This window comes from Anabrus simplex, chromosome 2 (genome assembly GCF_040414725.1).
Source record: "Anabrus simplex isolate iqAnaSimp1 chromosome 2, ASM4041472v1, whole genome shotgun sequence".
NCBI classification, from domain to species: Eukaryota; Metazoa; Arthropoda; class Insecta; order Orthoptera; family Tettigoniidae; genus Anabrus; species Anabrus simplex.
In genome coordinates this window covers 255,217,673-255,241,818 of record NC_090266.1, presented here as the reverse complement: position 1 = coordinate 255,241,818, position 24,146 = coordinate 255,217,673, and the positions used below count along the sequence as shown (strand labels likewise).

The following is a 24,146-nucleotide window of genomic DNA, read 5'->3' as shown; positions in this document are numbered from 1 at the left end:
GAGCTATCCCTAACTCCTGTAATCCAATAGCAATTCTTCACGTGCGACATAATATGCGACGTAATATGATAGTAAAAACAGACAGTAGTCTTGAAGAGAAGGACTAACGAAATCTCTAATAAAAGCGAAAAGCAAAAAAGGCTGTGTGGAAACAGTACCAGCAACCAAAGTTAATATACGTAATTCGTAGCTCAGTTCAGCTACGCTCTTATGTCATCTACCAATCTCTCTTTCGGGGACGGTATCGTATGATGATAGGAAGGGAAAGGGGGAAAATTTCTCGCATACTGGATTAATATCTCCGTCAATGTGCATGCGAGAAGGAGGAAGTACAATGGCCTATTTCCAACCAGAAAAGTATTTTGAAGTGATCTTTTTCTATATTGAAAATGATAGGCGTTAAATGTAATTGCACTTTTTTATAAGATAGAAAGAAGAATTTATGTAGAAATATCGCAAGTACCCTTCAAACACGACTTTCAAACGGGCAGTACATAAAATTCGAAATCACACTTTTTCCTCAACTTACTCACTTCAGCCCACTGTTCCTGGATGATGGGCCTTCATGTGTCTTTTAAGATACCGTTCTTGTTTGAACCCAAGTCCACAAGCCGAGCAAACGAATGGTTTGTCATCTGAGTGGAGCATTCTGTGCCTTGTCATCTCATTCCTAGCCCTGAAGCCACGACCACACACACTGCAAGTGTGTGGACGATCACCTGTGTGGGTTACGAGGTGTTTCACCAGCTCGTGCTGGTTGCGGAACAGCTTGTGACAATACGAACAAGAGTAAGGGTACACGTCGGTATGTGTTTTGTTATGGATATAGAGTGTGGCCCTCGTTTTGAAGGACTTGCCGCAGGTGCTGCAGACGTATGGACGCTCTCCAGTGTGGGTTCTCCTGTGGTCCTCCATGGCTGGTTTCACTGCGAATCCTCGTCCACAAATATCGCAAGTGTGGTTCTTGACGCCGCCGTGGACGTGCTTAAGATGGTAATGCAGACCAGTTTGTGAGAAGCGCTTACCACAGATGTGACACGTCAGCTTTTCGCCGCTGTGCACTATCTGATGAGCCCTTAGAGTGCTCTTGCAACTCAAAATTTTTCCGCATAAATCACATCTAAACACAATTTCTTCCTTACTTGGTGTTTCTACCTGGATCTTATGAATTCTTCTATGTCTCTTTAAATGGTAAATTCGACTAAATATTCTCCCACATATATCACAAACAGTATTCTTCTTTGCTGACTTTAGGTTCCGCATCTGCATCGTGCACTTCGTTCTAAGCGATTTAAGTACATTACCCTTAGTCTTACTGCAGCCTTGTGACGAAGTTTCGGAACACAGAGATGCAGACTTGATTTCTTCTTTCTCTACTTGTTCACTGCGGTTGTCAGAAGAGACATATTTATCATCTACTTTCTGGAGTGGTGGGAGCTTGCGCATACTAGCTGGACGGACACCAAAAAGTGACAAAGAAATCTTCGGATTTTTCTTCAAATATGAAATATTTTTAGTACCAAATTCTTTGCACTTAATCAATTCTAAATTCTCACATCCAGAAGAAATCTTGACCACGGGATCGTGCACTTGTGTCTGCAGAAATGTCTTGAACGTTGGCTGACGGGACCTGAAAAACAAAATACGGAAAATAATTAGTACTTCAGTTACTCAAAGATTGAGTTTATACTAGTGCTGATATGAAGGGCCGTGTCAGAGCAGGATAGCGGGGCAGTACATGGACTCTGAACACCAGAGCGCCTCTTTCCCAAACTGGCTTCTTAGAAATTTTTATCCAACCTTAAATAGAAATTGAAGATAAATCTGTTAACGCAATCAAGAATGAAGCGAAAGACTGATACAACTATAGATGGTGGTGAAGCCCTGGTAGGGCAGGTATGGGAAGCAGATCCATAACAGGCTATATAACCCACCTTCAACTCAGGAAAATTGGAAGGAATGTAAGGATGTTCCGCGGACTTTTGAACGATACCGACCACTATCTGATGTGAAATAAACGTAACATTACTAGGCCAAGGAAGCAGAAAGTGCCTACATTAACTGCACATGCAATATATACAAGTACGATAAGTGAAATGTTCCAAAGAATTGCTCATAAGCAAGTCCAGAAAGTGAAAGGTAACATATGGAATGCGTAGGTGCTTAAGTGGAAACGGTAAGGAAGTGTCTTGGAATATCATTATGTAAAGATAAGGAAAGCCGTACATCATTATAGAATGATGACGTCAGGGCAACGTGTAAACGTGTAAGGAAAGCACGCAATATTGCCTCAGGCAAGAAATACATAGGGAAAAGTGCTCAGAGGAATGAAGTGGAGGCAAGCAAGTAATTGTATACTCGAAATGAAAACCACTGGAGGACTCTGGATATAACCTTGAAAGCCTAGGTCAGTAAAAGATGAGAAACATGAAATTCTAGGTGTAAGGCTCATTTCCAAAGATAATAGCAACTTGATGTCTTTGGATTGTACAGACCGGGAAAGGGTAGCGCTGACACGGATTCAGAATTATTTGACAAGATAATCAGCTATGTGGGAAACGACATGAAAAGGAATGTGATTGTAGCCGGAGATCTGAATTTACCAAATGTCAATTGGGAAGGAAATGCGAACGACAGAAAGCATGACCAACAAATAGCAAATAAGCTAATATGGGAAGGACAGCTAATTCAGAATGTGACGGAATCAACCAGAGGGAAAAATATCCTGGACGTGGTGCTGATAAAACCAGATGAGCTCTATAGAGAAACCGAAGTAATATGTAGTATTAGTGATCACGAAGTGGTTTTTGTCGTACTTAAAAATAAATGTGATAGAAATGAAGGTCTTAAAAGTAGGACTATTAGGCAGTACCATGTGGCTGATAAAGCAGGCATGAGGCAGTTTTTATAACGTAACTATGATCGGTGGAAAACGGTAAATAAGAATGTAAACAGACCCTGGGATGGGTTCAAAGAAATTGTTGAGGAATGCGAAAACAGGTTTGTACCTTTAAAGATGGCAAGGAATGTAAAGACCCACCTTATTATAATAGAGAAATAAAGAGACTAAGAAGGAGGTGCAGGTTGGAAAGAAATAGAGCTAGAAATGGCTGTGGAAGTAAGGAGAAATTGAAGGAACTTACTAGGAAATTGAATCTAGCAAAGAAGGCAGCTAAGGATAACATAATGGCAAGCATAATCGGCAGTCATACAAATTTTAGTGAAAAATGGAAGGGTATGTAGGTACTTTAAGGCAGAAACAGGTTCCAAGAAGGACATTCCAGGAATAATTAATGAACAAGGAGAGTGTGTATGTGAGGATCTAAAAACGGCAGAAGTATTCAGTCAGCAGGATGTAAAGATTGTTGGTTTCAAGGAAAATGTCCAGATAGAGGAGGTGACTAATGCTAAAGAAGCATTCAAATTTACATATGATAACAATGATATTTACAATAAGATACAAAAGTTAAAAACTAGACAAGCTGCTGGAATTGATAAGATTTCTGGGGATATACTAAAGACAACGGGTTGGGATATAGTACATTAACTGAAGTACTTATTTGATTATTGTTTGGTTGAGGAGCTATACCAAATGAATGGAGAGTCACTATACAAGCCCCTGTGTATAAAGGAAAGGGTGATAAACATAAAGCTGAAAATTACAGGCCAGTAAGTTTGACGTGCATTGTATGTAAGCTTTGGGAAGGCATTCTCTCTGATTACATTAGCCAAGTTTGCGAAATTAATAACTTTTCTGATAGGAGGCAGTTCGGTTTTAGGAAAGGTTATTCCACTGAAGCTCACTTGTAGGATTCCAGCAAGATATAGCAGATATCTTGGATTCAGGAGGTCAAATGGACTGTATCGTGATTGACCTGTCTAAGGCATTTGATAGGGTGGATTATGTGAGACTACTGGCAAAATGAGTGAAATTGGACTAGACAAATTAGTGACTGAATGGGTTGCTATATTTCTAGAAAATAGATCTCAGAGAATTAGAGTAGGCAAAGCTTTATCTGACCCTGTAATAATTAAGAAGGGAATTCCTCAAGGCAGTATTATTGGACATTTATGTTTTCTTATATATATAAATGATATGAGTAAACAACTGGAATCAGAGGTAAGGCTTTTTGCGAATGATGTTATTCTGTATAGAGTAATAAATAAGTTACAAGATTGTGAGCAACTGCAAAATGACCTCGATAATGTTGTGAGATGGACAGTAGGCAATGGTATGATGATAATCGGGGATAAAAGTCAGGTTGTGAGTTTCACAAATAGGAATCGTCCTCACAGTTTTAATTACTGCGTTGATGGGGTGAAAGTTCCTTCTGGGGATGATTGTAAGTATCTGGGTGTTAATATAAGGAAAGATCTTCATTGGGGTAATCACATAAATGGGATTGTAAATAAAGGATACAGATCTCTGCACATGGTTATGAAGGTGCTTAGGGGTTGTAGTAAGGGTGTAAAGGAGAGGGCATATAAGTCTATGGTAAGACCCCATCTAGAGTATGGTTCCAGTGTATGGGACCTTCACCAGGATTACTTGATTCAAGAACTGGAAAAATTCCAAAGAAAAGCAGCTCAATTTGTTCTGGGTGATTTCCGACAAAAGAGTAGCGTTCCAAAAATGTTGCAAAGTTTGAGCTGGGAAGAACTGGGAGAAAGGAGACGAGCTGCTCAACTGAATGTTATGTTCCGAGCTGTCAGCGGAGAAATGGCGTGGAATGACATTAGTAGACGAATAATTTTGAGTGGCGTCTTCACAATATGAAGATAAAGTTGGTATACAAGAGGACAAATTGGGGCAAATATTCATTTATAGGAAGGGGAGTTAGGGATTGGAATAACTTACCAAGGGAGATGTTCAATAAATTTCCAATGCCATTGCAATCATTTAAGAAAAGGCTAGGAAAACAACAGATAGGGAATCTGCCACCTGGGCGACTGCCCTAAATGCAGATCAGTATATTGATAAGATTGAATGAACAGAAACCGTGCAAAGTTCTTAATATCTTAATGGTAGTTGTGTACTGCCTGCTGGTGAAGGCCAGTCAGGTGATGACTAATGTCTTTCTCATCACGACAATGCGCTCTGCCATAGAGCAAGGACCATGCGGAAATGGTTTGTGCACAGTAAGGTTACAGAAATCGTCTAGCTTGCTCAAGCTCTGGCCCAAATATCATAGAACACCTATGGAATTAATTAGAACGCTGACTTCATTCCTGAATCCAGCGACCTGTTCTGCTTACGGCTCTCTGTTATTCTCCAAATACAGTGGAAATGCTGAAAAATCCTTCAAGCAGAGTTAGATCTACAGAAAAAGCAAACGGTGTTTTATATATATATGTTCTACTGGAAAGCGAGTCACAGGGTGCCCGATTATAGCTTCTAATTTTGACCACATAGTGTTGGTGTACTAAACCACAAGAGGTTTATATAAAGCCTCAGTTTAATGATACACAATTCAATCAATCAATCAATCAATCAATCAATCAATCAATCAATCAATCAATCAATCAATCAATCAATCAATCAATCAATCAATCAATCAATCAATCAATCAATCAATCAATCAATCTCTACCGATCTGCACTTAGGGCAGTCGCCCAGGTGGCAGGTTCCCTACCTGTTGTTTTCCTAACCTTTTCTTAAATGATAGCGAAGAAACTGGAAATGTTTACTGGAAATTATCAATGAAACATGTTCTTATAATATTTGAAAGTACGTAACAATCTGCCTAGTAGATAGTTCCAGAAATTATATATCATGAGGCAGTTAGTAGAATATGTTTTGCAAAATTTTCTTATAAATGCTGCACATGTTCGTCAAGTACACCAGTGTCCAAAAGTTAAACATAAGTTACGAGTAAGCAGGGCGACAAGAAATAGACCGCAAATCGCACGACATATGCACCTACCAATCTTACGTGTTCGCTCTGTATAGGAAAGGAGTGTTCCCTGCTTTGATTAGCGGCGTAACCGCAAGGTAAACACAGCCAGTGCCTGCACCCCATATTCCCTCAGTCGTGTTCGCCCTGTTGTAGTGTGCGAAGTGTAGCCTCGTGGTGAACGTGACAACATAATGGCACGATGCCATTCGGACCCCGTTTTGCATGGTAGAATACTCGGCCGCCACGAAGCAGGCCAGACACAAACCGAAGTCGCCGTATCCTTGAATGTGCCACAAAGTGTCATTTCCAGGCTTTGGAGACGATTTCGAGACACAGGAGATGTTAGTCTTAGGCCAGTACCAGGTCGACCAAGGATAACCACCCTACAGCAGGACCGATATCTGGCCTTAACCACCCGACGAAATCGGAGTGCACCTGCAAGACAATTGTCGGCGGAGCTTGCAACCGTCTCAGGGGTTGCCGTTTCCCGGCAAACTGTGAACCGGAGGCTCAGAAAAGCGGGGCTATTTGCCCGACGTCCAGCGGTGTGCGTCCCGCTCACTCCAGCACAGAGACGGCCCTTTTTAATGTGAAGCCGTCAACATCGAAACTGGACCATGAATGAATGGAGGCATGTGCTCTTCGCAGATGAATCCCGCTTCCGTTTGCAGAACGATTCCCGTCGCACTTTAATCTGTAGAGAACCGGGTAGCTGATACAACAACAGGAAAATCGTGGAACGGGACCAGTATGGTGGTGGTGGCGTCATGATGTGGGGCGGCATCATGTTGAATGGCCGTACGGACCTGCACATCTTCATGGGTGGTCCGAGTAACACTGTTAACGCTCGGAGATACAAGGATGAGGTACTGAGACCACATGTTCGACTCTTCAGAGGTGCGGTTGGTCCACACTTCCTCTTAATGGACGATAATGCCCGACCTCACCACGCTGCTCTAGTGGATGAATTTCTAACTGGGGAAGACATTCATCGCATGGACTGGCCAGCAAGGTCTGCGGATCTCAGTCCTACAGAACATGCCTGGGATGCATTGGGGAGGCGAATATCATCCCGTCAGCCCCCACCAAGGACCCTCCAAGACCTTCACATTGCCCTTTCGGAGGAATGGGATCGATTGCCACAAGAGCTCTTGGACCATCTGATAGAGAGCATGCCACGTCGCTGCGGAGCATGTGTGGCCGTTAGGGGTAACCATACACCCTATTAACAGCATATTTTGTTGTGGAAAACATTGTCAAGTTTTGTTAGTTGTTGTGAAAGGTGTACCTTAGCTATCAGAATCCGTCTGACATGCCTATCAGGCGGTATGGCCTCGTTTAGTGATTATGCTTAACTTTAGGACACTAGTGTATAACGAGCCTCACAACGGGCTTCATTACTTACACTCTGCTTTGATCACGGTTATCCAGGATGAATAATCTGCTATTCTCCAAAATCACCGGAGTCACTAGCGGAAAGTCTCTTTCTTCTTTTTCTTTGCTATTTGCTTTACGTCGCACCGATACAGATATGTCTTATGGCGACGATGGAATAGGAAAGGCCTAGGAAGTGGAAGGAAGCGGCCGTGGCCTTAATTAAGGTACAGCCCCGGCATTTGCCTGGTGTGAAAATGGGAAACCACGGAAAACCATCTTCAGGGCTGCCGACAGTGGGGCTCGAACCCACTATCTCCTGATTACCATACTGACCGCACTTAAGCGACTGCAGCTATCGAGCTCGGTACGCGGAAAGTCTCATCAATTCAGCTAGATAATTTTAACCATCTCATCAGGAACTATTCATTTTCATAATTAGAACAACAGAACAAGAAATATGTTTAAATCGCCGTTGGAGTAAATATTATTATTGTTGTTGTTTTTGGTTTTACGTAGCACCGACACAGACAGGTCTGATAGCGACTATGGGATAGGCAGGAATATGACTAGGAAGGAGGCGACCGTAGCCTTAATTAAGTTGCAGCCCAGCATTCGCCTGATGTAAAAATGAGATGCTGGAGGAACGTTCTGAGAGTTCTGTAATGGTATAAGGTCTAATTATACACAATTTTACTTTTCTAAGGGTTGAGCAGCAAAAACATCATATAAAATCTTCTCTAAAGGCCAACTAATTGCATATTTATACAGACATACATAATGTTGCACCACCTCTGTAAGTCTAGTTAGCAATCTCGGAAATGGAATGATTAATTTTTCCCGTGGAATGTTTCCTTAAATTGTCTGCAAATGTAAACAAACCTTCATACAGCTCTACTTCTCGTAAGAGAAATAAGATCTCACGAAGAGGATTATATCAGGGAAACGCCTCCTTTTCATGTGGCTTAGTTGGTTGAGTCACTGTCCTTCTGAGTCCGAGTTCGCAGGTTCAAATCCCGGCTTGGGTCGGTGGCCCTTAAAACGGTGTTGAAATGGCAACAGGTCCATATCTTTGGTTTCTGGCACGTTAATAAAAATTATATATACGAATATTAGCATCAAAAAACTATAACTTTATATTAGTGTAGGCCTATTCTGTATCCCAGGATTGCGAGGGAAACTAATAGGACAAGGTAAACCCTACCTAGCATATGCTGTGACGTGTTTTTTTTCCTTACCAACTAACAAAACATCTATACCCACACCCCTTACATTCTATATATATGTTGTGTGTATTTCTTTGCCGCATTATTCGTAAAAAATGTCACTTCTTTACAGCTTATAACATGACCATTATTATAATAAAATTACCGTATTTATTCTAAATAAGAAACCCCTGTGGGTGGGGGACGCAGACGAAGAATACACCCACGGTAATCCCCTGCCTGTTGCGCGCAGTACCACTATGTTAGGTACACAATAGGTTTGTGATTAGTAGCAATAAAGTGCGTTGGCGGCTTTTACAGTACCTGTGATTCGTACTCCAATATGAGCAACACCACGGTTCTGCCTTGCCTATGCTTAGTACCCACTCTGTGAGGAACATCACGGGATAGTGCGGGTCCCTGTTTTTAGTCCACTTATGTGAGGAATGTCATAGATTTGTTTTGCTTGTAAGTAGCGCCGCAGTGTGCGAAACACCATAGGTCTGTGTTACATGTGCGAAATTCATTACCTGTGCATAGTACCATACTGTGTGGAAGACCGCGAGTCTACGCTACTTTTTATTAGTACCGGTACCGCAACATGACACATAGCATGGTTCTATTTTCCTACCGTTAAGTACAGTGGCGTATCCTGGATTCCCCACGGAGGCATGCAACTAGTAACCATGCAGTAGCACAATGTAATTAGTAAATTCCAATTCTAATCATCCTAATTACACTTAGGTGAAGTCGATCCTGCAATTCTTTTTTCAGAATTCCTTGTTGAAGTCACTGCAGAATTCCTCACGTGTTTTCAACTCAACAAGATTATCCTTGTCTATAGACATCATTCCTAATGCAGAGGGATGACTCTTACTTTAAGAATTGTGGATGAAGGATTTTATTCGCTTTAGGGCAGAGAAAGAGCGTTCTACAGATGATATAGCGGGAATAGTTGTAACCAATGTGCACAATTTATAAAGCTCAGGAAGACCACTATAGATATCAGTAGTCAATAGGAACTTCCGGATTTAAGCCGCAGTCATATCTTTGAAGTGTTCAGAAGTGAACACTGCCCTCAATTCGGATTTAAGTCGTACTGTATCAAAATATTTCCCATAGAATTCCATCAGTTTACTGAATTGATCTTTAGGAAACTCGCCAGAAGAAAATGAAAATTTCTTACAATCATTGTGTGGTGCCCCAAACATCGTGTGAAATATTTCAGGTTAGAACTATGGCCTGTAAAGTTCAGTTATCTAAGGTTCAATATTGTGCGAAATTCTATCAAGGAATTATCGTTATTACTGATATACCTGCCGCGTGTCAGTACTCCTTCGACACCATTCTCAGCAATATTTTCAGACGCAACGGTGATATAGCCTGGTAATTGGATATATTAACAAATATTTTTTTTTATTTGGAGTGATTTAAGGAATATGAAAACTGGCCATTTTATTTGATGAAATTGTATCCTGCGTTATAAATGTTTTTATTCCAGCTTAAATGCCCAAACTTTACTGTTAGATTAGCCTATAAATTGTGTTCAGTCGAATGTAATATTTTTCTCCACATTAACGAAAAGTAGAAATATTAATATGTGTGTTATTTTCTTATTTGTTTATGCAAGAAAGCCAATAATACTGTAAATTGAATATTCCTATTTGCTGAGTTTAAGTGCATGTTGGGTATTTTCCTGAACTTGGGCAGCTGCTAGATTTAGTGTTGCCAACTATCATGAAGTCACTAATTGGGATAAAATGTCAATACATGAAATTTTTGGAACTAGGTCTACATGGGATAATGTTGAAGGATTAAGTGGATGAATAACTACAACATACCTAATTAAAATGAGAAGAATATGCAGCTGAGGTTCCTGTTTACGCAAGGCCTTTTCATGGAATTCATAATTATGTATAACAGGTCTTCCTAACACTTTCAAGAGCGTTTATGGCATCTGTTATGCATCTCTATTTTCACCAAGTTCAGCTGACTAAAAGGACCTTCTACCTTTGAATTTATTAATAGCAACAGCATCTAAATCCAAACATCCTCCACACAGCTTTGGGCTGGCTATCGTCGTTAAGGCCAGTCTTGGAAAATGGAGCAGCTGTATTGGATTCGTCCCGAAGAGAGCTCATCTCGCCAGGGGGTAATCCGTGCTTCGCACTCGACGTTACCTTGGACGTTCCACCTTTCTTCAAAGCTGTTAGCAGTTGGCCGAGGGTAGCAGGTGAATGGTGACAAAGATTGAAGTGCAGTGACGTCATGCGGAGGGTTTCAGAACTACGTCTACCACCGAATGCAATTTTAAGATTGAATGCGTTACGTCCGTAACTTCTACATTTGCTCTCTCTTTCTTTCTACGGTAGAGTAGATGGCGAGACTACAGCAGCGTCACACGTAGTCAAGCAACGGAACTAATGCAAGTTGAGCGGAACTTTTAAACTTCTGAGAGATGAAATTAATAATACTTGACTTGAAACAGCCTAAAATCGTACTTCAGACAGTTCTTCGCGCTATTGTAACGCATGCAATGAATGCCTTGCATGCAAGGCAAATACGCCCCTGGTTAAGTACCATTATGAGGGGCCGATGACCTGGATTTTGGACCCGTTTCGACTAAAAGCATCATCGAGTCAGTATTGTGCTTTAGAAGCTGCCCCTTGGTCAGTAATACTATAGTTTAACGCTAAGTTTCTGGGAATGTGGAGGTATTGCGTGTCGGATCCACTGATTGTTTTAACTTCATATCCATCCATTCATTCTTCGTCCTCACGTTTTCGAATTCTGGTCAGTGGAGGATTATGGATTTTTAAATTATCATACCATTTCGTCTCATTTCGTGCCATTAGGGGCCGATGATCTAGATGTTAGGCCCCTTTAAACAACAAGCATCATCATCATCATCTAAGCCAGAATATTGCATCTTTACTCAAACTGTATATTCTTGCATTCATTTCACTTGTACTCGGAATATATGAAATGCTGCAGTTGTGATGGATTGAGAATAACAGAAGTTTGGCGGGGGGGGGGGGGGGGGAGGGGGGTTGTCGTCCTAGGAGTCCAGACACCCCGTGAGTTTTAACGAATGTACTTTTATTAAGCATTTTAAATATAATGTATCATATTATTAGCTTCCGGATTCCGCACAAATCCACCACTCTTACTTGGATCCAAGGACACTCATTTCCTTTTTAGGTATTCTACACCACTTAACTCTGGAAGTTTGGATACTTACCAAAATAAAATTCTGGATGAAGAACTACCTCAGCCCGCCTGGTGGCCATGATCCTTTAGGCGTTGAAGTCTAAACGGTCTGACACCGAGGTTAGCCGGTTCGAGTCCCGTTGGTCGAAAAATTTTCACCATCAGAATGTTGGCCGGCAGGGTAAGGAGGTGGTGGTATACAATTTCTAATAACTAGATCGCGTGCCAAAAGCCTTTATTAAATTCCAAACCTCTCCGCAGTGTTCATATAGAGTGAGCGCATATGACGCTGTTGACGGTAATTCGTCTGTCGGATGGAGACTTAAACCCTTGAACAGTCCCCTTGGTCAACAGGAGTACGCTATGTGCCGGCACCGGGTTTCACCCTCTCCCTTCCTACTATCATATATCCTGTCATTCATTTCATCTCATTAACTCCTCTGATGAGGTTGACGTCAGGAAGGGCATCCGGTCATAAAACCCTGCCACGACAGATTCATCTCACCTCATACCGGACCCCGTAGAGATACGGGTCAAGGGTTGTACAAACATGAAAAACTACATTAATGCCCCCCCCCCGCAATAAGAAATCTGATATCAATTGAAGTCGTGCCGCAAAGAAGGAAGCATTGTCGTCCTGTAGTGAACCTCGTGACGAAATTAGACTATGGCGGGAAAGCCAATGATGAAGCTTCAGTCAATCAATCAATACTGATCTGCATTTAAGGCAGTCGCCCAGGTGGCAGATTCCCTATCTGACGTTCTCCTAGCTTTCTCTTAAATGATATCAAAAAATTCGAAATTTATTGAACAACTCCCTTGGTAAGTTATTCCAATCCCTAACTCCCCTTCCTATAAACGAATATTTGCCACGATTTGTCCTCCTGAATTCCAACCTTATCTTCATATTGCGATCTTTCCTACTTTTAAAGACACCATTAAAACTTTATTCGCCTACTAATGTCATTCCACGCCATCTCTCCGTTGACAGCTCGGAACATACCACTTAGTTGAGCAGCTCGTCTTCTTTCTCCCAAGTCTTCCCAGCACAAATTTTGCAAAATATTGTAACGCAGCTCTTTTGTCGGTAATCACCCAGAACAAATCGAGCTGTTTTTCTTTGGACTTTTCACAGTTCTCGAATCAAGTATCCTGGTGAGGGTCCCATACACCGGAACCATACTCTAGTTGGGGTTTTATAGAGACTAACATACTTTCTCCTTTTCATCCTTACAACAACCCCTAAACACCCTCATAACCATGTGCAGAGATCTGTACCCTTTATTTACAATCCCATTTATGATTATTACCCCAATGAAGATATTTCCTTATATTATCACCTAGGTACATACCGTACAGTGAACCCCATAAGGAACTTTCACCCCATCAATGCAGTAATTAAAACTGAGAGGACTCTTCCTATTTGTGAAACGCACAACCTGACTTTTAACCCCGTTTATCATCATACCATTGCCTGCTGTCCCTCAACATTATCAAGGTCACTTTGCAGTTGCTCACAATCTTGTAACTAATTTATAATTCTTTACAGAATAACATCATCCACTTCTTTACTCATACCATTTATATATACTGTATAAGAAATCATAATGGTCCAATAATACTGCCTTGAGGAATTCCCCTTTTAATTAGTACAGGGTTAAATAAAGCTTTGCCTACTCTAATTCTCTGAGATTTATTTTCTAGAAATATAGCAATTCATTCAGTCACTCTTTTATCTAGTCCAATTGCACTCATTTTTGCCAGTAATCTCCCATGAGCCACCCTATCAAATGCTTTACACAGGCCAATCACTATACAATACATTTGACCTCTTCATTCCAAGATATCTGCTATATCTTGTTGGAATCCTACAAGTTGAGCTTCAGTGGAATAACCTTTCCTGAACCAAAACTGCCTTCTATCAAACCAATTACTAATTTTGCAAACATGTCTAATATAATCAGACAGAATGCCTTCCCAAAGCTTACATGCAATGTATGTCAAACTGACTGGCCTGTAATTTTCAGCTTTACGTCTATCACCCTTTCCTTTATACGCAGGCGCTACTATAGCAACTCTCCATTCATTTGGTATAGCTTCTTCATGCAAACAATAATCAGATAAGAACTTCAGATATGATACTATATCCCAGCTCATTGTCTTTAGTATATCCCTAGAAAACTCACCAATTCCAGCTGCTTTTCTAATTTTTAACTTTTGTATCTTATTGTATATGTCATTGTTACATTATGTAAATTTTAATACTTCTTTAGCATCAGTCACCTCCACTATCTGGACTTTATACTTGTAACCAACAATCTTTATACACTGCTAACTCAATACGTCTGCCTTTTGAAGATCCTCACGTACACACTCCCCTTGTTCATTAATGATTCTTGGAATGTACTTCTTGGAACCTGTTTCTGCCTTAGAGTACCTATACATACCCTTCCACTTTTCACTAAAATTTGTATGACTGCCAATTATGCTTGCCATTATGTTATCCTTAGCTGACTTCTTTGCTAGTTTCAATTTCACGGTAAGTTCCTTCAATTTCTCCTTACTTCCACAGCCATTTCTAAACCTATTTCTTTCCAATCTGCACCTCCTTTTTAGCCTCTTTATTTCTCTATTATAATAAGGTGGGTCTTTACCATTCCTTACCACCTGTACAGGAACAAGTTTTTTGCATCCCTCAACTATTGCTTTAACCCATCCCAGAGTCTGTTTACATTTTTATTTACTGTTCTCCACCGATCAAAGTTACTTATTAAAAACTCCTTCATGCCTGCTTTATCAGACATATGGTACTGCCTAATAGTCCTAGTTTTAAGGCCCTCCTTTCTATCACAACTACCACAAAAGCAGCTTTGTGGTCATTAATACCATCTATTACTTCGGTTTCTCTATCGAGCTCATCTGGTTTTTAACAGTACCACGTCCAGGATATTCTTCCCTCTAGTTGGTTCCGTCACATTCTCACATTCCCATATTAACTTATTTGCTATTTGTTGGTCATGCTTCCTGTAGTTCGCATTACCTTCCCAATTAACATTTGGTAAATTCAGATCTCCCACTGCAATCACATTCCTTTCCATGTTGTTTCCCACATAGCAGATTATCTTATGAAATAATTCTGAATCAGCTTCAGCGCTCCCCTTTCCCGGTCTTCAAAGATATCAAGTTGCCTATTAACTTTAGAAATGAGCCTTACACCTACAGTTTTGTGTTTGTCATATTTAACTTTTTTCGTAGCTAACAAATTCTTCTTTCGCCAGAAAGAATACTACCCCTCCCACCATTCCTATCCTATATCTAGGATACACACTCCAGTTCCGTGAGAAAATTTTTACATCCATTATATCATTTCTCAGCCATGATTCAACTCCTATTACAATATCTGGTAGGTATATATCTATTAAATTGCTTAATTCTATTCCTTTCTTTATAATATTTCTACAGTTCAACACTAACATTTTTATGTCATCTCTACTTGACTTCCAAATCCCTGTGCCCTTATCACCGCTCCCTAGAGCACCCCGTTTCCCTGAATGTACCTCCCTATATCCCTCCGAAACAAATTTCCTAACTTATACGTACCACTGTAGTTTAAGTGAAGGCCATCTGAGTGTGAGATCCGTATCTCCTACCCACCCATTAGGATCTAGTTTGATTGTCTCCACCTAGTTACTTTATTCCAGGAAAATCTACCAACGAGAGAAATAGAAGGACGAGTAAGACTGAATGAAAGTGATGCGGTTTGGTTATGGAATCGTTACAAGAATAAAATAATATCGATAAATGAGATCTCGTACGAATCTTTTATGACTATAAGTGCAACTTTTGGTCTCTATTTGCATCTTCTGGCATGGAAACGCCCCTAATAATAGTAAATAATAATCCCTTGGCGCCGCATGCTGTAGATCATCTATAAACGATATGAAAAATATTGAGCGATGCCAGAGTCGATATCACCGAGACAGAGTGGTCTCCTTGCTTCACAGCCCAGACGTAAATTCTATAAAGAATTCTTAGGATCTATTAAGACAAGCTGTTTTGAGTGTCTTAACAGGCTATGCAATCTTAAAACCGTAGCAGAAAAGCTACGGAAAATGGAAAATATTTGCCTACAATGGTTTTACGGGCTAGTGGAAGTATGCAAAGAAGAATACATGCATCCACCGCTACAAAGAACGAGCTGTAATGAATTAAATATCCTGAGCGGGGTATACAATCTGAGAATCCATCAGACATTCGTTTATTTCCTTACCCTTGAGCAACAGATATTATAGATATGCTACACAATAGGGATGTACTGAAACAGCTCCGATGACAAGAAGTCCCATGTGAACACATCGTGGAAATGCATTCATTAATCAGGCAGTATGGTGAAGGCAACAAGTGAACTACACACAACAAAAACAAGTTTTTCGTCACCTCGGTTCCAAGTTCGCCGGAACACAGGCGCTGAATGTTTATCATGCATCAAGAACACAGCACCTTTGACTGTTCCTAGATGTCAATAAACCTGCCCAAAGATGTTAACAAACATGCACGAGCGGGGCCTATTAGACGGAGTGCGTACGACAGCCAATCAGTTCCAGACGTCGTGTTTCGACTCAAACTGAACGTAATAGGCTGCATGATGCGCAGCACCTTCACTCCCGACGTCCATGGCGAGGTTCACCTTTGTAACCTACACACTATGCAGCGCGATACAGATGGGCCCAACAACAAGCTGAATGAACCCGTAAGAACCGGCATCACGTTCTCATCACAGACGAGTGTCGCATATGCCTTCAACCAGACAATCGTCGGAGACGTGTTTGGAGGCAGTTTGGTCAGGCTAAACATCTTAGACACACTGTCCAGCGAGTGTAGCAAGTTGGAGTTCGCTGATGTTTTGGGGTGGCATCATATGGGGCCGACGTACCCCACTGATGGTCATGGAAGGTGCTGAAACGGCTATGCGATACAGAAACGACATCCTCCGACCTATATTGCAACCATATCGACAGCATTTTGGAGAGGCATTCGTCTTCATGGACGACAATTATCGCCCGCATCGTGCGAATGAGTTGAATGAGTTCCTTCATGAAAACGAAATCGCTCGACTAGTGTGGCCAGCATGTTCTCCAGACATGAACCATATCGAGCATGCCTGGGATACATTGAAAAGGGCTGTTTTTGGACGAGATGACCCATCAAACAATCTGAGAGATCATCGCCGAGTCGATGTTGAGGAGTGGGGTAATTTGGACCAACAGTGCCTTGATGAACTGGTGGATAGTATGCCACGACGAATACAGACATGCATCAATGCAAGAGGATGTGCTACTGGGTATTAGAGGTACTGGTGTATGCTGCAATCTGGACAACTTCAGATAAGCTAGCTGTATGATTGTACAACTTGCAGTATGTGGTTTTCGTGAACAATAAAGAGAGCTGAAATGTTGTTTTTATGTATCTCTATTCCATTTATATGTAAAGGTTCAGGATCTCTTAGCACCAAGGTGATGCGAAACCTTTTTTGATGTGTGTATGTACAATATTTGTCCCGGTATTTATTTATTTGTCATAAGTCTGTACAGAGTTCTCCGTCATATTAAACGGACAGCATGCATGAACTGAATAAATTAATGGCTGAATGAATGAATAAGTGCATGATTGAATTGTGTTCATGCATGCATGAATGAATAAACACTGGGGAGAGAGCATTCCCAATTTTTCACTACACACTTGATAACCTGGAAACTTGCCTCTTCTATCACACCTGTCGTTTACTCGCTCTTAACATAATTATGAATAACACGCACACACTCCACTATTATCATGTATATAGCCATTTACTTCTCACTACACATTAACTTTTTGCTTCTTGTCACAATGCCTTCGTCTACTTTGTTCTTTTTGCCCCATACCTCTCTTAGGCTCAGACTTCTCCCTCTCACTAGGGCACCTCTTGCTTCTTCTTCTTCTTCTTCTTCTTGCTTCCCAGTCGTGTTTTCACTTCATTTACTTGCTCTTGTTACGTCCTGTGTTTCTACTCCCACAATCTCTCCCTGTATTCTTCTATCTTCTCTCCCACTGGCCTCCGTCCTGGACTCCTTCGTTAGTGCCCAGGCCTCCCTGGTTTCCTTCCTTATCACACTCCTCATCTCTGCCATTACCTCCCTGTTCGCTATGGCTAACAAATCTATCAAGTTACTTCCTTCATGCTGCGAGCCTGGTTCCTTTACCTTATTATCCTTGTTTCTTTCTTTGCCTCCATGTCCTTCATCCCCACTTTACAGTCTCTGGCTTGTCTTTCCTCCACTCTCTTTCCCACTACCACTTCGTCATTCCTGTCATCTTCCATTTCTCGTAATTTCTTCGCAGTCCACGTTCTAGTCCAAGTACCGCTGGTCACTACTAATTTTTGACCCTTAATATGAGCTCTTAACCCCTGTAATTTAGCCCTGGCCAAATGTTTCTTCAGAGTGTTTATATTCTTTACCCCTTCTCTACCAATGTCTTCTTTAATCCAAATTTTTGTGCTCCGTATGTTATCTGCACTTCTTATCACTATTTCCGCATTAAGGTGGAGAATAGTTTCAGTTTTATCGGTCTATCACCCCGTTTTTTACCTGTCCTTTCTACGTCATCAATATCGACTTCGCTAAAATTAATTCTCATCATTTTCTGGATGACTTCCACAACTTCGTATGTTGTCAGTACTTTATCTTCTGCTTTGTCTTCCGGTACTCCATATATGAATAGGCATTTCTTCCTCCGTTCTCGGTTACAGTCTTCATTTTCCGCTCGCAACTTCACCACCTCTCCTTCCATCTCCCTTATTTTTGAACTGAGTGATATGATCTCTCTTGCGTTGGTTTCTACTCTACTCATTATCTCGTCTGTTTTTCCCTGTATCCACCGCCTTATATGCTCAAGTTCTTTCATTTGCTCTTTCATCATATTCTTAATCTGCTCAAACGGGCATACGTCTTCCACCACTTCTTTCACCACTTTTCTAATGACCTCCACGTCTTCCCAGTTCATGTTGCCACTAGAAGTCGGGCCGGGGTTTACCTCTCCTCCTCCTATAACTAGTAATATCATAATCACCACTGCCGCCAATATCATCTCGTCCATCATTCTTGTTTCCATTATACTTCCTTTATTTCTAGCTATCTCCTTTTTCCCTTTCATCTGCCATCTTCCAATAGCCACACGATATTGATCTACGCCAATCATCTTCCTCTTCCCTCTCGAATTACTTTACTGGCCACCGTTCACATTCCACGCCGACTCTCCTGACACCTCCACACAATACGTCTGTCACCGAACGCTGACTAGGTTAGACTGCGCATTCCCAATTGAGTGAGTCGTATAACAATTAGTTTACTCGTCGATACCTCCAACTTCTCGAGGTCCATCTTCCAATAATTTCCGAATCCCATCCTATCCAGTATCACTTTTAACTTTAGTTAGCCAGTACTCTTCCTGAATTTTGTCTCTCTAATCTTAATGTGCAAACTGCAAATGCTGGCCATCCTCTCATCTTTTCAATCTTAACAAATATTTCAAAATTCTCTTAATAATAGTTTGCAGTACAATTTGGTAACCCCATTATAACTTTACAAAACGTACTCATTACCTGATTCAGCATCTCACACTCATTCTCTGCCCCCACCCCCACCCCATCCCATAGTTCAGCTGCATACAACATTCTATTTTTCACTACAGCTTTAAGGACTTTTTCTGTATATTATAATCTATATTTGGGAATTTATTTTCAAGAATTTGAATTACTGATAATGCTGCAAGACCTTTTAAAATAGCTTTTTTATTTGGTAGACCCATTTCCCGTTATTTGCTATATATATTCCCAAGTACACTAGGCATAATCTATTTGTGACCACTACATTACATCCATTTATCGTCCATCGTTCATTCTTCGCTCCTTTACAGCCCTTCTTACAAATTGGAACTTTCATCTTGGAGATGTTCATTTTAAATGATCTTTTTTTTAAATTCTGCCACAGCATTGATACCGTACTCTTTTGCATGCCTCCGGCCGTTAATGTCATCAGCAGGACATCGTCCGCAAAAATTAGGCCTGGTATTTCATGACTTACGAAAACTGGACACGTCCACTTATCTCTTCCATGTCCAATTAATATATCATTGATAAATAACAAAAATAAAACAGGAAATAGCTTATACCCTTGTTTCAAATCCAACCACATCACCTACCGGTACCCTAAAAATACATTGCATCCCTCCATAGATCGCTTCAAGCGCGTGTATCATCTTTCTAGGCACCCCTAATAGGCGTAATTTCGAGACCAATGCGAACATGCTGACTGTGCCAAAGGCCTTTTGAAAATCTATAGGCGTTATATATAGTTTTCCTGATTTTCGTTTGGTATATTTATTATTGCCGGCCCCGTGGTGTAGAGGTAGCGTGCCTGCCTCTTACCCGGAGGCCCCGGGTTCGATTCCCGGCCAGGTCAGGGATTTTTACCTGGACCTGAGGGCTGGTTCGAGGTTCACTCAGCCTACGTGATTAGAATTGAGGAACTATCTGACGGTGAGATGGCGGCCCCGGTCTAGAAAGCCAGGAATAACGGCCGAGAGGATTCGTCGTGTGGACCACACGACACCTCGTAATTTGCAGGCCTTCGGGATGAGCAGCGGTCGCTTAGTAGGCCAAGGTCCTTCAAGGGCTGTAGTGCCATGGGGTTTGGTTTGGTTTTTTATATTTATTATTGTTTTTACAATCATAATGCTATCTACTGTTGTTCTACCTATCCTGAAACCACTCTTAATATCTCGAGAGGATGGAAAATTCTTCCGCCCACTAAATCAGGCTATTTTCCAAAATTCCTGTACATAATTTACTTAGGGAGTCCAGTAGTGTTATGCCTCTGTAGTTACTTGCATTACTTCAATCAATCAATCAATCAATCAATCAATCAATCAATCAATCAATCAATCAATCAATCAATCAATCAATCAATCAATCAATCAATCAATCAATCAATCAATCAATCAATACTGATCTGCATTTAGGGCAGTCGGCCAGGTGGCAGATTCCCTATCTGTTGCTTTCCTAGCCTTCTCTTAAATGATTTCAAAGAAATTGGAAATTCATTGAACATCTCCCTTTGTAAGTTACTCAAATCCCTAACTCCCCTTCCTACAAATGAATATTTGCCCCAGTTTGTCCTCCTGAATTCCAACTTTATCTTCATATTGTGAGCTTTCCTACTTTTAAAGACGCCACTCGAACTTATTCGTCTACTAATGTCATTCCACGCCATCTCCCCGCTGACAGCTCGGAACATACCACGTAGTCGAGCAGCTCGTCTGCTCTCTCCCAATTCTTCCCAGCCCAAACTGCAACATTTTTGTAACGCTACTCTTTTGTCGCAAATCACCCAAAACAAATCGAGCTGCTTTCCTTTGGAATTTTTCCAGTTCTTGAATCAGGTAATTCCGGTGAGGGTCCCATACACTGGAACCATACTCTAGTTGAGGTCTTACCAGAGATTTATATGCCCTCTCCTTTACATCCTTACTACAACACCTAAACACCCTCATAACCACGTGCAGAGATCTGAACCCTTTATTTACAATCCCATTTATGTGATTACATCCATGAAGATCTTTCCTTATATTAACACCCAGATACTTACAATCATCCCCAAAAGGAAATTTCACCCCATAAACGCAGTAATTAAAACTGAGAGGACTTTTCCTATTTGTGAAACTCACAACCTGACTTTTAACCCGTTTATCAACATACAATTGCCTGCTGTCCATCTCACAACATTATCGAAGGTCACGTTGCAGTTGCTCACAATCTTGTAACTTATTTATTACTCTATACAGAATAACATCATCCGCAGAAAGCCTTATCTCTGATTCGAATCCCCTACCGATATTATATATATAAAATAAGAGTTTTGTCTGTACATTGCTCAGAATTTGAAAAGAATGATATTTCAGTATCGGTCATGTCCACAGTAACAAGAAAATGCATTTTTTACTTTTCCGTAATTTCTGTCTGTCTGTCTGTATGTATGTATGTATGTACACGCATCACGAGAAAACGGCTGAAGAGAATTTATTGGAAATCGGAATGTAAAGTCGGGTGATGAACCGCTACAATCTAGGCTATAAATTATTTTAATCACGCTGAGCGAAATGGTAGTTTAGGGGAAGGCCTGAAATTTAATTCTCAAATATTTATGTTATTAGTGGTCCTACCTTAATGAAAACTGGTATGTAAAGTTCTAAAATAAGTCGCTACAATATAAAGTATAAATAACATATATTCACTCTGAAAGAAATGGTAATTTAGGGGAAGGCCTAAAATTTAATTCTAAAATATTTGTTATAGTTGTCCCATCGTAAATAAAATCGGTATGCAAATTCGGGGAATAAGTCACTACAATCTAGGTCATAAATAACTTTATTCACGCTGAGCGAAATGGTAGTTTAGGGGAAGGTCCAAAATGTAATTCTCGAATATTTGTGTTATTAGTGGTCTTAGTGACAATTACTATATAAATAAAGTTACATAGTATTAAATTTCCGATCATTTATGTCTTATACATTTTGACCGTACCGACTATGATAACGGAGATGTTCATGAATATGGATTTTTGTTGCTAAGATCATATCAGCGCCATCACGAGAAAATGGGTAAACAGAATTGAATGAAAATCGGTATGTAAAGTCGGGGAATAAGGAACTACAGCCTACGCTATAATTAATTTTATAAGACGGCCTTATATTACAGAGTCGAAAGAAAACTGAATGTGAAGGCCTACAATACCAAAAGCTCATAACATTGATCAACAATAACATTACATTGACCATTGTTTGTTGTGATTTGCTTTGTGTGTCTGTTGCCATTCATCTCCGATAGATGGGATTACTGCTGTATACCGATTTTTTTAAAATCTGCTCTACGTCGCGCCGACACAGATAGGACTCATGGCGACGATGGGATACGAAAGGCCTAGGAGTGGGAAGGAAGCAGCCCCTATGTTAAATACGTTACAGCCCCAGCATTTTCCTTGTGTGAAAATTGGAGACCACGGAAAACCATCTTCAGGGCTGTCGACAGTGGAGTTCAAACCCACTACCTCCCAGATTCAAGCTCACAGCTATGCCCCCCTAACCGCACAGCCAACTCACCCGGTCGTACCGAGTATAACAGACTGCCTGAAAATTGGCGGAAAGTAGCTGGGGAGTTAGAAAAATTTCTGTTACTACTGATACGTAACAAACTGGTCTATCATAGCATTCGAGCTATTCAATTCCTACTCTGAGGCACTGATTGGAATGAGCAGTGTGAATATTTAAAGGAATAATGGCAGAGAAGTGTTCACGGCTGTCTGCGGTCTGGTCATTGCAGCACTGGAACTTTGGACTGTTAGATCGACACCGTAGTACTGTTCGTTAAAAGTGAGAGAATATGTGGTTTATTAATTTTGATTGAGAATTTTATATAGCATTGCTTTTAATCACTACATTCCTTCTGACGACTTCAGGTAGGAAAACCACAAAGACAGTCTTTCTGAGAATCCCGTAGCGAAGCACGGGTACATCAGCTAGTCATTTATATATATAAGAAAATATAAAGGTCCAATAATACTGCCTTGAGGAATTCCCCTCTTAATTATTACAGGGTCAGATAAAATCAATTCTCTGAGATCTATTTTCTAGAAATATAGCAATCCATTCAGTCACTCTTTTGTCTAGTCCTATTACACTCATTTTTGCCAGTAGTCTCCCATGATCCACCCTATCAAATGCTTTAGACAAATCAATCGCGATACAGCCCATTTGTCCTCCAGAATCCAAGATATCTGCTATATCTTGCTGGAATCCTACAAGTTGAGCTTCAGTGGAATAACTTTTCCTAAACCCGAAATGCCTTCTACCGAACCAGTTATTAATTTCGTAAACATGTCTAATATAATCAGAAAGAATACCTTCCCAAAGTTTATATGCAACGCTTGTCAAACTTACTGGCCTGTAATTTTCAGCTTTATGCCTATCACCCTTTCCTTTATACCGTACACAGAGGCTACTATAGCAACTCTCCAATAATTTTGTATAGCTCCTTCATGCAAACAGTAATCAAATAAATACTTGAGATATGGTACTATATCCCAACACATTGTCTTTAGTATATCCACAGAAATCTTTTCAATTCCAGGCGATTTCCTAGTTTTAAACTTTTGTAACTTTTTGTAAATGTCATTGCTATCATATGTAAATTTTAATACTTCTTTAGCATTATTCACCTCCTCTATCTGCAATCTTTACATACTGCTGACTGAATACTTCTGCCTTTTGAAGATCTTCATGTACACACTCCCCTTGTCCATTAATGATTCCTGGAATATCCTTTTTGAAACCTGTTTCTGCCTTAAAGTACCTAAACATACCCTTCAAT

At 40.6% G+C, this 24,146-nt stretch overlaps 1 protein-coding gene across 1 annotated transcript in view; it reads right to left on the bottom strand.

The window, feature by feature from the left end:
• Window positions 1-431: 431 nt before the first annotated feature.
• The window catches only part of LOC136863506 (zinc finger protein 260), a 611,998-nt gene continuing 588,283 nt past the window's right edge, over window positions 432-24,146 (bottom strand). Inside the window, exon 7 of the mRNA XM_068226143.1 lies at window positions 432-1,630. Coding sequence (XP_068082244.1) covers window positions 535-1,630 — 1,096 coding nt within the window. The 3' untranslated portion in view covers window positions 432-534. The remainder of the gene's footprint in view (window positions 1,631-24,146) is intronic.